General features: G+C 46.2%; 1 protein-coding gene across 1 annotated transcript in view; it reads left to right on the forward strand.

Annotated features, from left to right (window-relative positions):
• Positions 1-13863, forward strand: part of CAMK1D (calcium/calmodulin dependent protein kinase ID) — a 446292-nt gene that overhangs the window by 380197 nt on the left and 52232 nt on the right. Inside the window, exon 4 of the mRNA XM_012443436.3 lies at positions 9682-9820. Within this exon, the coding sequence (XP_012298859.1) occupies positions 9682-9820 (139 nt within the window). The remainder of the gene's footprint in view (positions 1-9681; positions 9821-13863) is intronic.

Raw genomic sequence — 13863 nt, forward strand, 5'->3', positions numbered from 1 at the left:
AATTGGCCTAGCTGTGCAGCCATCACCTGAATCCAGTTTTAGAACATTTTCATCACCCTAATGGCACACTCTCTTTTGAAAATTATGTCTGATAGATTTTGAAGCAAATCACATTTAGCAAGGTTTCAGCTCAATTAAGTTCTTAGCTGAAGGGATCTTTAGATGGGAATAATATGAGAGAGTGAGGTGCCATTGAACAGTCATTTGAGGTCACATCATATAAGATCTTGGAAGATGTAACTAACTAACTAAAAGTGATTTCCGAAGCGAATGCCTCCAGCTCCCTGGGTGAAGTGCTTTATTCCCCGGGTCGTCTGAGAATACCACATCTGACAAAGGGCTCCATGCTTTAGAGTTCTTCTACTTTATTCTTCAAGAGGAGAGAACCCATGTCAGAGGCAGGATGTGTGCGAGACAGCAGGTGGAAGAGAGGAAGGCTGTGTGGAAAGGGAGGCGTGGCTCTGGCGAGAGGCCGTCTTGGTAGGTCATCAGAAAAGAGGAAGAGTAAAGACGAAGAAGGTTGAACAGGAAACCAAGACAAGGCCGGGCGCGGCGGCTCACGCCTGTAATCCCAGCACTTAGAGAGGCTGAGGCAGGAGAGCTGATGGTGTGAGTTCCAATCTGAAAGCCAGCAGCTCGCGTCCTGGGAAGAGTATTTATTTCAGTTCAAGTCCAAAGGCAGGAAAAACCTAGTGTCCCAGCTTTAAAGCAGTCAAGCAGGAGGGGTCCCCTCATATTCAGGGGAGAGGCAGCCTTTTATGTTCTGTTCGGATCTTTGTGTGAGGCATACTCACATTAGGGAGGTCAGATCTGCCATACTTTGTCTACTGATTTAAAAGTTAATCTCATCCAAAAAGCAAACACACTCATCCAGAATCATGTTTGCCCAAATATTTGTGGCCCATTCAAGTTTCATAAAATTAATCATCACAGCCCCAGTCAGAGGTTGCAGTGAAGGGATGCTAAGAAGCCATTCTGGAATCTGGTCTGTCCCAGACCAATGCAATTTTATTCCTTCACAGCTCATGGTATTTAAACTCTTCCTGTTCTTTTTCTTAAAAAATTGTTCAGAAGCAAGCATGCTTAGCGTCTTTCAGAATAGTCTGAATACATACACCTGTCATCCCAGCTACTCAGGAGGCTGAGGCAGGAGAATCTCTTGAATCCAGGAGGCGGAGGTTTCAGTGAGTTGACATCGCACCACTGCACTCCAGACTGGGTGACAGAGGGAGACTCCGTCTCAAAAAAAAAGGAAAAGGGAAAGAAATTTGTCAAGGGTCTCTAGTAAAACCTCAGTGGCCGGGAGCCATCATGTGCTAAGGCATTGAGAACAGAGAAGGGGAAGAATGCGTGAAGCTAGTGAGGTTGCAGGCATCAGACAGGGACTCGGACTCTGGCTGGAGGGATGCCGGGGGTCACCACGGGCCCACAGGCAGGGATGGGGGCACTGGTGTGTGACTCAGAATTTTCCTTTAGGACAGTTGTAAAACTTGAAGAGGAAAAGACAGGAGTTTCTGGAAAAGGTTTGCTTTCTGGAACCTGAAAAAAACACTGATAGCTGCTATAAGCTTTGGGTTTTGGGGTCCTCGGTTCACCAGAGTAGCTCATCTGTTGAGAAAGGACAGTAACTGGTCCCACAGCCCACCAGAAGATGCTTTTTACTGTGCCCTGCCCAGAAAGCTTCTGCTGACAGTGGACATAGCAGAGAGAGCCTTGAACTGTCCATCAGTGGGGATTGATGATAAGCAAAGCAAAATTAGCCAGGTGTGGTGGTGCACGCTTGTGGTTCCAGCTGTTCAAGAGGCTGAGACAGGAGGATTGCTTGAGTCTAGGAGTTCAAGGCTGCAGTAAGCTATGATGGTACCATGTCACAGCAGCCTGGGTGACAGAGTGTTTTGCTAAAAACAGAGAAAGAAATCTTAAAGGGCTGAGAAGACTGCCAAGTCTTTCTGTGACTTCTGTTTCTCTGTTCAATTTGAATGTAACTAATGAGTGTTTCCATAATTATTTCAATAAGTGATTAGATTTTATGGAGAGAGAATTGCAGGTGTAAAAGCATGAACCTTAGGTCTAACCACGCTCCACACCTTGACTGATAATCTTTGCTGGAAGGCAGCTCCTAAATTTTGGGCATGATACCTAGGAGCTATTCGAAATTACAACTGAAATTTCAGGACAGTATTGTTCACATGGTTGCTGTTCGTTGTTTGGGAATAGTGGTATCCATCCTTAGTGAACCTTCTAAATATTGGGGGGAAAAAACCTTTCTTTGTCATTTTTTAACATTACAGTTAATGCACACCATTAACACAAGCATTACGTGGTTTTATAGGTTGTTTAAAATGTCTTTGAACACGTTGCAGTATTCTCATTCACTGTCACGTCGTGTCTTATTTTCCTCTGTACTAAATGTGGAGGATGAATGTGGAAGTGCTAGAAAGCAAAAAAAAAAAAAAAGGAATTTATCGTAAGAATGGCTTTTGCCCAACATGGGCACTAGAACACAAAGTATGGGTTGTTGTTTTTTTTTTTAGAGGAGTCTCGCTCTGTTGCCCAGGCTGGAGTGCAGTGGTGCAGTCTCTGCTCACTGCAACATCCGCCTCCTGGGCTCAAGCAATTCTCCTGCCTCAGCCTCCTGCGTAGCTGGGATTACAGGTGCCCACCATCACACTAAATTTTGTTGGCCAGGCTGGTCTCGAACTCCTGACCACAAATGATCCTCCCACCTCAGCCTCCCAAAGTGCTGGGATTCCAGGCATGAGCCACTGCGCCCAGCCAGAAAGTGTGTTTTAAAAGCTGCCTACACCATAGCCAAGAGTAGAGGGTTGTTCTGTTCTCAGCTTGCAGCCATTTGAGCTGCGTGAGAAGGAGCCAAGGGCAGTGGCTGCTTACCTGGCACACCTGGCAGCTGGTCTTGTTTCCTTATCTTAATTCTAAAAGAGCATGTCAATTGCTAGCACCATTTCAGCACATACTGTACATTTGTGCAGTAACAAGGGAGGGCTTCAAATCTGTTATCTGTTAAAATTCACAACTGACAAATTGCCATGGTTTAATTGCTTTTTTCCCCAGTCGCTGATTGTGTGTGTTTTGATTACCCCACCCTGTCCATGTGGCATGGATCGGGCTATGACATTGCCAGCCAGTCGTCCCCACCCGGGGGTCACTCCGTCCCCATATGCGGTGCCATATCACTTACTTACCCTTTAGCAGATCATTCTAAATGGTTTTCTGGCATGATTTTTGAAATGGATGATTATTAAAATGTGTTGAAGGGTTCTTTTGTTTAGATGTGACCTTCTATTGCAGAGCAGAGTCACCAGGTCTTGGCTGCTCAGGCTCCCTGCAAATAACCAGGACCAGCCAGGTGGGACAGCCATCCCTGGGTGGGCTGGGGGCTCTAGAATATTCTTCTGAGTGTGGGGTGCCTACTCCAAGTTAGAAGGCCAAACTCAGAGCGGAAGAGGCTGGGAGGAGATATGATTGGTGAAACAAAGACACAACATGCAAACCACTAGCAAGGCTGGGGGCAGGGAGAGTAAAGGAAGGAAGGGAGGGAGGGAGGGAGGGAAGGAAGGAAGGAAGGAAGGAAGGAAGGAAGGAAAAGGGGAAGTTGAAGGAGGATTGTCTCAGTGGCTAGTCAGCTGAAGGAGGTAGGTAGGCCGGGTACAGTGGCTCATGCCTGTAATCCCAGCACTTCAGGAGGCTGAGGCAGGCGGATCACAAGGTCAAGAGATCGAGACCGTCCTGGCCAATATAGTGAAACCCTGTCTCTACTAAAATATAAACATTAGCTGGGTGTGGTGGCGCATGCCTGTAGTCCCACCTACTCAGGAGGCTGAGGCAGGAGAATTGCTTGAAGTTGGGAGGTAGAGGTTGCATGAGCTGAGATTGTGCCACTGCATTCCAGCCTGGCACCTGGCAAAAGAGCGAGACTCTGTCTCAAAAAAAAAGAGAATGTATATTCAAAGGCATATTGGGTGAGTATGGAAGATCCTTTATGTTGCCTGGTGTATTTGTTTGGGCTAATGTAACAGAATACCACAGACTGGGCGGCTTAAACAGTAGGCATTGATTTCCTCACAGTTCACATATCACAGTGTCAGCAGGGTTGGTGTGTCTTGAGGCCTCTTTCCTTGGCTGGCAGACACTGTTTGCTGTGTCCTGACGTGGCCTTCCTTGTGTGCATGGAATTCCCAGTGTCTCTTCCTCTTTGTATGAGGACACCAGTCCTGTTGGATTAGGGCCCATCCATATGACCTCATTAAACCTTCGTTACCTCCTTAAAGGCCCTATCTCCAATGGCAGTCAAACTCAGAGGTGTACTGGGGGGTCAGGACTTCACCATATGGATTTTAGGAGCACACAGTTTGGTCCATAACACCCCAATATGGAGAAGGCAAAACGCCCCAGAATCAGAGTATAACTGAATACAAGTGATACAGCCAGTCTATTAGATGGAAAGGCATGTGTTTGTATTTTGGAAATTTCTGAACTGATTTAGACCTAGAAGATACTGTGAAATGGAATTCTAAGAATAAAGATTTTAAAAATTATTAAAGTAGGATTTGTTGAAGGTGGAAAATATTGAGGGCGGAGGTTGCATGAAATGGAATCTTAATCTCCCAGAAGTGGGTGAGGGAGGCCCCCAGGAGCAGGGAGTGTGTGCAGGCGGGCAGCAAACCTAATGAAGTGATGGCGATTCTGGGCACCAGGGTGGGATGATGGGCAGCTGCCCTTTGTGGGAAGAGGGAAATCTCAGGTTCTGCCGAGGTAGATCTTGATTGAGGAAAAGATGGAGAAGATGGGAACTAACTTTCTCCAAGCCAGGTTAAAAAGGTAGATATCTGCCTTCCAGACCTTGGGATTTCTCAGTTGAAAAATGCTTTGTTTGCAGCCTCTCTTCATCACCGCCTACAGATTTCAAGAGTATCTTCCCCTTAGGACTAAATATAAAGAAGAGAAATGGTGCTTAGAAAACACATTTATAACCAGCCTTGCTCTGGGCCCATTGCAGCATGCCCTTTGTGTCTTCTCCACTCCCCCAGCCTTGGCATGGGGCAGGCTTTGTGTATTTCAAAGGTATTTCAAAGGTGAATTTCAAGTATCTGCTGTGCCACTACTTTGTATCACCTTAGCATCATGGCTGGTATCTCTCGGACGGCTCTCACAGCGCTGTACTGTTTGGCCCTCTTCATGTCACTTGATTACATCCAGCTTCCGTTCTGGAGCAGAACGGATTGCTGGAGCCTGCTTCCAGCATTGACAGAAGTGCTCCCTTTTAATGAACGTGTGGTTGATGTTGTTCTAAGACATAAAATACTTGAAATTACAATTAGCAGTAAATTTTAAGATAACAAGATATCTTCCAGAATCAGATGGAGAAGGTTTGAATGCATGTAAACAGCAGCATGGTTGACCAAGGACTAATAAGTCATTGCATACTGCCTCGATTAGAGTGCATTGCAGTATACCACTGTATCATTAGCATTTAGTTTACTTGGTCCAGCAACTTCAAAATGATGTTACATTTCTTGACAATTACTTCTTAATTGGAAAGGATTTACATCATGTAAAACTTGGCAAACATGCTGAAATTTTACTGAGATTATTATATCAAACTATTTCATATTTGCGTATTCAAAATTCACACACAGTACAATAGCAGTATAGTGCCTTAGGCAAGGAAGATTAGTAACTGAACAAACCCAAGTTGAATGCAGAGCAGATTGTTCTAAATAAACCTCAAAGCTGGAATTCAGAAGAGCAGAGAATTATTTTGTCATTTTTTCTATCTTCTGCTTCCTTAATCTTTGCTAGTCTGTTTACCTTTCCAGATCTGCATTCTACGAAGCTGAGCCACTCTTCTCATAGCTATTATACCATTAACTCACTATTTTTTGTTGTTGTGGAGACAGGGTCTTGGTCTTTCACCCAGACTGGAGTGCCGTGGTGTGATCACAGCTCACTGCCGCCTCAGCCCAAAGTGCTGGGATTGCAGGCGTGAGCCAATGCGCCGGCCTCATTTTTTCATTTTATTTATTGATATGTTATTATGATTCTACTCCTTTTCCCCACTCACCTGACCCCTTTCCCTTCTAACTTCTTTCCGATGCTCTGCACGTTTTAATTGGGGAATTTCATTTCTGATGTGGAGCTTTCAGACATGCACACAGGAGGCTTGACATAGGTGACTGACACAAAAAAATCTCCCAGTCGGTCAGCTCAGCAGCCAAGCAGCCAACCTAAGCATGGTCTGCGAGCCTGAAATTGGGACGTGCAGCTCGCCGTGACGCCAGACTTACTTCCCCAGCAGTGATTCTGGGACAGTGGTGATAGCCCTATCTCCCTCACAACTGGTTTTATGAATGAGTCAGTGCTGGCTGCTGCAACAAAATACAACAGAAACGTATATTCTCAACGTCCTGGAGGCTGGAAGTCTGAGGGGGCTGGCCTGGAAAGATTATAGTGAGGGTTCCATTCCTGCCTGGGTTCCGTTCCTGCCTGGGAGGCAGCTGCCTGCTCCTTGTGTCCTCATATGGTAAAGAGAGAGTTCTGGTCTCCTTCTTCTTACAGGGACACTGATCCCATCATGGGAGCCTCACCTCTTTTTTTTTTTTTTAGACAGATTCTTACTCTGTTGCCCAGGCTGGAGTGCAATGGCACGATCTTGGCTCACTGCAACATCTGCCTCCCTGGTTCAAGCAATTCTCCTGCTTCAGCCTCCTGAGTAGCTGGGATTACAGGCAGATGCCATCAAGCCCAGCTAATTTTTGTATTTTTGTAGAGATGGGGTTTCACCATGTTAGCCAGGCTGGTCTTGAACTCCTGACCTCAGATGATCCGCCCTCCTCGGCCTCCCAAAGTATGAGCCACTGCCCCCAGCTGCACCCTCTTGACTTTATCTAAATCTAATCACCTCCTAAAGACCCCCACCTCCAAACACCATCATCACATTTGGGAATTAAGTCTTCAGCATATAAATTCTGGGGACATAAACATTCAGTTCATAACAGTACCATAGGTTTTTGAAATGCAGGCTTAAGGAGAATTTTGAAAAGTACAAAGAGATTTGCAGATTTAAGATATATTGAGTTATAAAAATATATGACAATATCATTGTCATATTTCCTTATTGGCAAGTTTTTAAACTTTCCCCTCGTGCCTCGGTTTCTAAGGAAACCAAGTTTCCATGAAATGTTCAGAAACAGTTGCAATTTGAAATGTAAGAAGCAGAATGTTAAATGTGCAGGACATTGAGACTGCAACAGTACACGCTGCACTTAGATGCTTGAGTTTTCACTGCATTGCTGCCCTATCGCGTTGCCGTAAGACAGAAAATACTTTATGCAGATATTTTCATTCAGTAGAATTCGTCCATACCTTATATATCACATAGTGGGGAATGAGAGGACCTTGGTAGAATGAGAAGAAGGACAGGTAGGATTTGAGGGAGGCAGAGGGTCGGGCAAGGTGTGGATCACGGGGTCCTAAGGGCAGGAGGTGGTGGGAGCAATGGAAGGGGTGAGCGTTCTGGCCACAGGTCCTCCAGCAGCTGCAGAGGAGAGGAGACGGTAGCAGGCAGAACGGTGGGAAGCAGGCCCTGGAGACACCAGTTAGGGAGGCCACTACTGAAAGGGGACCTATGGTAGAGGACATGGAAGGGCACAGTCTAAACGGACGTCCCTCTTTCACAGCGAAAGCTGCCTCGATTGCCTCCCCCTGGGCATGCTCACTGGCATGTAATGGACACCCAGGACATGTTGAGTAAGTGATTGAATAAATAATTAAGTGAATGCAGGCCGAGTGCAGTGGCTCACGCCTGTAATCCCTGCATTTTGGGAGGCCAAGGCAGTAGGATCCTTTCAGCCCAGGAGTTTGTGACCAGCCTGCAACATGATGAAACTCTGTCTCTACTAAAAATACAAAACTTAGCCGGGCGTGGTGGCGCATGCCTGTGGTCCCAGTTACTCGGGAAGCTGAGGTGGGTGGGAAGATCGCTTAAGCCCTGTAGGTCAAGGCTGCAGAGAGCTGTGATCATCCCACTGCATTCCTGCCTGGGCTGCAGAATGAGACCGTGTCTCAAAAATAAGAAGAAGAAGTGAATGCTTCCAGGACACCCAGGCTCTCCTTGTCCCTAACAGCAGTCTACCTCTGTGGTACGTTCTCAAGCTCTGAAGAGTTTCAGATGTTGAAACTTGTTGGGGGAAGGTTCTTGAAAAATGACGACTGGAGAGAAGTTGGTGTCAGGAGGGACATTCTGGGTTCTTGGCTTCCCTAAGCTTGGATCATTTAGACAATACGGTCGTTAAAATGTAGTTTCTCCCAGTCGCTTCCATTTCTTTCACTCTTTGAATTGCTTTTTTATTTCTCCTGAGCACCTTTCTTTCTTATCTAGATTGTCAGCTTGCCTTGGAAATGAAATCTTATCCAAGCACAGTATTGCTTGCCATGACTACAGGTAATGGAAGAGACTAGCACCCAGGCCTTTTACAGCTGCAGTGGTTGTGTTCTTAGTTTTTTTAAAAGAAGGTTTCAGTGGATCAGTTATTGCACATAGATTGCCATGACTTGCAGAAAATGAATCCTATCTCTGTGTGTTTGTGTATGAGTGTATGTCGCTGTAGGGCTTGTCTTTTGCTGTATCTATGAAAGCTTTAAGAGTTGTTTTTAAGCTGCTTTTTGATTTTAATATTTCAAATCTGTCTCATCTTGTTTTTGGAAAATGTTTCTCTTGTTTTTCAGTAATGTTAATAAATCCCTTCAAATTTATTTCCAAGAAGGCTTAATGGTTTGAGATGATTTGGAGAGCCGTGGCTGAGTTGTTTGTATTCTGGCTCTTACACTTCCGTTACTTTGTTGAACTCAGAGCAGCATCAAATATCAGAGCTGAAAGGTGCCAGAGAGGTTGCCTCCCACCCCACAAGGCTTCTTGGCCCTTGCCAACCTAATCCCATTTTGAAAAATGGTTTAAAATGTTAAATACAATCTGAAATGCAAAGCAAATAAAAAGGATACAGCATCACCCAAACCAGAGCAAAGCAGTGAAATATAGTGTTGATTTTTTGCCTTTTTCATAAATCACAAGTGACTTTGAGGTTCTGATCATTCCAAGGGCATGCTCCTACCCACTGTTGAAAATGGTTGACTAGATTCATCCCCTCATTTTACACATAAAAAGATCAAGGTCCAGGGATTCAGGGAGTGTTCATAACTCAGTACATTAGGAGCAGAACTTGGTCAAAAACCCAGACATCCTGTCGGCAGGCCAGCACTTTGCCCACAACACTCTCGGTCATTTAAGGATACTGTCTTATGAAAAGGAGATGTCTTATCCAGGGTCGTCTCCCTGTATCGGAGGATGCTGCTATTCAGGAAGGGTTTTTTAAAAAAACTTTACATTATCAGAGCAGAACAGAGGCAGAGGCCTGGAGAGACCCCAGGTGTGGCTGGGCCGTGGGTCCTGTGTTTTCAAACTTCCTTTACCTTGGTCCAGTCATTTGCACTGCTATGGCATGGACACATTTCCTGGGTATAGCTTCTGAGGAATGGGAGGCAACATCTAAATCTGAGACTGGATTCATTTTTGAAATAAAGTTTGGGCCTTTTATCACATTGGAAGCTTTCCCTGCACAATTCAACGGATTCTCTCAAACTCCTAATGTTGTTCTTTCTTGCCAGGGTGTCCGGTGGAGAGCTGTTTGACCGGATAGTGGAGAAGGGGTTTTATACGGAGAAGGATGCCAGCACTCTGATACGCCAGGTCCTGGACGCTGTGTACTATCTCCACAGAATGGGCATCGTCCATAGAGACCTCAAGGTGAGGCCGTCACTCTGCAGCATCCTGCAGCCACTCTGCAGCCCACCGTGTACCTGTCCAAGAGGGCTGATGCCAGTGGGGGCACGGCTGCTCTGATGTAGAGTGGGTGTGATGGATGGTGGCACTTGCGTCCTTTCAGTTGTCAGGGCCTTTGGGATCCAGACCCAGAAGTGTCTTGGAAGAAGATGAAGATTCACATGGCTGGCCTCTGTTCATGAGCTTTTACACCCATTATGTAGCCAAAGGGTTGCAGGGAGGTGGGTTATATATTGCTTCAAGCCCTTCTAAGAGATCGTTTTGCTCAAGACATGTGGGCTGCAGAAACCCTTCTCCCGGTGCAGTTCTGCAGTACCTTTGCCAATTCCAGCCCCATTTCAGCACAACGCACCGTATAAAAGACAGAGAGCAGTGGTCAGACACTGAGAGGAAAGCAAAGGGAAACAGAAGGTAAACATACAGAAGAGGGAGAAGAGAAATAGAAGGGAAAAAGACAGGTTAAAAGAGCTACGATGGCAGCCGCCTCCCAATATCCTGCAGGTTCCTTTCTTACAGCTTCCTAATGAGGCTTTGGAAAGCCTTCACCCACTGGCACAGAAGGATCTGGGCCTTATATGGGCGCGTATGCCCCTCCCTCCCAGGTCTATGTGGACACTGAAGGACAGATGTGAAACGTACAGTACTGAAGGGTGGATATCACACACACGGTACCAAAGGTGGGTATCGGACATATCAACTTGAGAAGCAGTAGAAAGCAGTGCGGTTGACCCAAAGCCGCAATGTGGCTTCGTTCTAGGATGTGGACAGGTCCAGCCCCCTTGGCTGGTTACTGCACCAGTCAAGACAAAAATTCCACCCCAGCACATGTACCCACCACTCATTATAAGCACGAGGATCATATTCTCTTGAAGCTGTGCTGTACACAACTGTGGGAAATCAAAATCAATTTAAAGAACCAGGCATAAACATTTGTATAAACAGTTTCCACACCTGCTACTGGGTATCAAGGAATAAAGTGTAGCTTTTTCTTTCATAAAGACTCACTGCTGGCCTGGCGCAGTGGCTCATGCCTGTAATAGCAGCATTTTGGGAGGCCGAGGCAGGTGGATCATGAGGTCAGGAGTTTAAGACCAGCCTGGCCAAGATAGTGAAACCCCATCTGTACTAAAAATACAAAAATTAGCTGCCTGTAATCCCAGCTACTCGGGAGGCTGAGGCAGAATTGCTCAAACCCAGGGCGGAGGTTGCAGTGAGCTGAGATTGCACCACTATACCCCAGCCTAGGCAACAGAGCCAAACTCTGTTTCAGAAAAAAAAAAAAAAAGACTCACCACCATGATTTTTCTTCATGTTGTCATGTTCCATTTACCCAGGCAGTGGTTCCTGAATGCTCACCCACATCAGAATTGTCTGGAGGGCTATGAAAATAGAGACTGCTGCCCCCTGTCCAGCAGTCTGATTCTGTAGGTCTCCAGTGTGGTTTGAGAGCTTGCCTTTCTAACAGGGCTGCAGATGATGAGGATGCTAGTCTGGGATCTGCTCTTGGAAAACCACTGGGTGAGGATATTTGGGAATCTCAGTGGATCCCTTTCAACTTTCATGCTCTGCAGAAAACACCTGTTCAGGGCCTGGAGGTGCTTCAGAGGGCTAGGTAGGGGTAGCTCAGCCGACCTGGCACCTCCGTGCCAGGCCTCAGGGCCTTCTCTGCTCTCTTGTGTCCCCACAAATGCCAATTCTGTGCTTCCAGAACACCACAGGCAGCTCCCTCTGAACACGTTAGCGTGGTGACCACAGGGATGTGGTGTGATGGGCTAGTGTCGGACTTCTTAGAAAAATTTCTAAGCAGTTAAGCCATATCCAGGAGGGGCAGTGTTTATGTCTGCCTTAGAAATGCTGATTGGCTGTGTGGGAGGCACTGTTTTTAATGAGTGCACATGCTTTTGGAGAACTGCTTGCAGCTTCCATCCTGGGGAACCTTAAGATCGCCGGGCCTGTCATTATGTAAAGAACATTGCCATTTTAGGACCTTTTTGTGATCTCTTTTCAGATGAGGAGTTTGATCTATGAGGAGGAAGTTGAAATTGGACTATTAAATTTGCATAGACAGCTAAGAAAGTTAAAATTAAAACAACTGAGCCCGAGCAATACAGAGTATGATCGTGTTCATGTAAACTTAGTGCAACAGTGGGAATACTGCCCCAGCCCTCCTGCAGTTACACCTCCTCCTCTCTGCAGAAAGCTGTTGGGTGGCCTGTTGCCCCAGGAAGCTACTAGAGACAGTCAGTTGTTCTTTTTGCAAAATGAAGTGACTGAGACTGGAAGTGCCTGCCCCTGCCTCGGTGGGTTAGGACGGGTTTCTCAGCCCCTCCGCCACTGGCATTCTGCCCTGGGCACTGTGGGATTTACAGCAGCATCCCCAGCCTCTGCCCACGGATACCAGTACCATGTCTAGAGTTGTAGCAGCTACAAATGCCCCTAGGCATTGCCAGATATCCATCCCCTGGGGGGCAAAATTGCCCCTGGTTGAGAATCACTGGATTAGGAATGTGATGGTGGATAACATGAATGTTACCAGAAGCGTGTTGATTACGATCTTTTTTTTTTAGTTGATTTTTTTTTATTATTACTATACTTTAAGTTCTGGGATACATGTGCAGAACGTGCAGGTTTGTTACTTAGGTATACAGGTGCCATGGTGGTTTGCTGCACCTGTCAACCCGTCATCTACATTAGTATTTTTCTAATGCTCTTCCCCACCCCCCAACAGGCCGCCAGTGCGTGATGTTCTCCTCCCTGTGTCCATGTGTTCTCATTGTTCAACACCCACTTATAAGTGAGAACATGTGGTGTTTGGTTTTCTGTTCTTGTGTTAGTTTGCTGAGAATGATGGTTTCCAGCTTCATCCATATCCCTGCAAAGGACATGAACTCATCCTTTTTTATGGCTGCATAGTATTCCATGGTGTGTGTGTGCCACATTTTCTTTGTCCAGTCTGTCAGTGATGGGCATTTGGGTTGGGTCCAAGTCTTTGCTATTGTGAACAGTGCTGCAGTAAACATACGTGTGCATGTGTCTTTGTAGATCTTTTGAGAGTTTATTATATGGATTATTATAAAGGGTTGGGGTTGATATTCCAACTCAGTTATTGGCCACCAGTTGTCTTGCAAAGATGCTATGATTATGCAGAAAACTTAATTTTTCCAGTGGGTCCCAGACCTCTTTGGACACCAGGAGGAATTATGATGCCATGTAGGCCACTCAACCCCACGGCCCTCCTGCTGGGGATTGGGGCCTCCCATTCAGGTGATACCTGAACCTGCCTCTCCCCCACCGTCTTCCCTCCTCCCCCACTCCCATCCCCCAGGAAAAGCCCTGCTGTCTTTACTTAAGTTTTGGGCCAATTAAGAGTATTGATCTAAACTGTGAATGACCAGTTAATTTAACCCTCTTGGGCATAATTGGTCTTCAAAGGAGCATTTTATTGACCCAAATGAACCTTTTCTAGGAGGGACATATGGATGCTCTGGCCACCCCTTGCCTCCACCCCTTGCCTGGATTACGCCTTGTTTAGCAGCGTGAAATCACTTGCTCTCCGCTCCTTACCACCTCTGCAGCTACAGAAGTCCTGGGACAAGGAAGATAAACAATCAGAAACAACTTTGTCCTCTCTCAGCACCCATAATTGGATCCTTGCTGTTTAGCAAAGGATAATCCCTAAACATCCAGAGAAAGCATGAACCACACGGACTTGATGATTCGAGCATTCCGCCCATTTTCTAAGCGTGATGGTGTTCTTGTTTCAACTGATTGGCCACTTTACCTTCTTTTAAAACTCAGTGGGGCCAGGAATCGTGGCTTACGCCTGTAATCCCAAGACTTTGGGAGGCCGAGGTGGATGGATCTCCTGAGGTCAGGAGTACGAGACCAGCCTGGCCAACAGGGTGAAACCTTGCCTCTACTAAAAATACAAAATTAGCCGGGTGTGGTGGTGCACGCCTATAATCCTAGCTACTCGGGAGGCTGAGGCAGGAGAATTGTTTGAACCC

Source organism: Aotus nancymaae, unplaced genomic scaffold (genome assembly GCF_030222135.1).
Source record: "Aotus nancymaae isolate 86718 unplaced genomic scaffold, 86718_ANA_hifiasm-v0.15.2.pri h1tg000083l, whole genome shotgun sequence".
Classification (NCBI taxonomy): Eukaryota; Metazoa; Chordata; class Mammalia; order Primates; family Aotidae; genus Aotus; species Aotus nancymaae.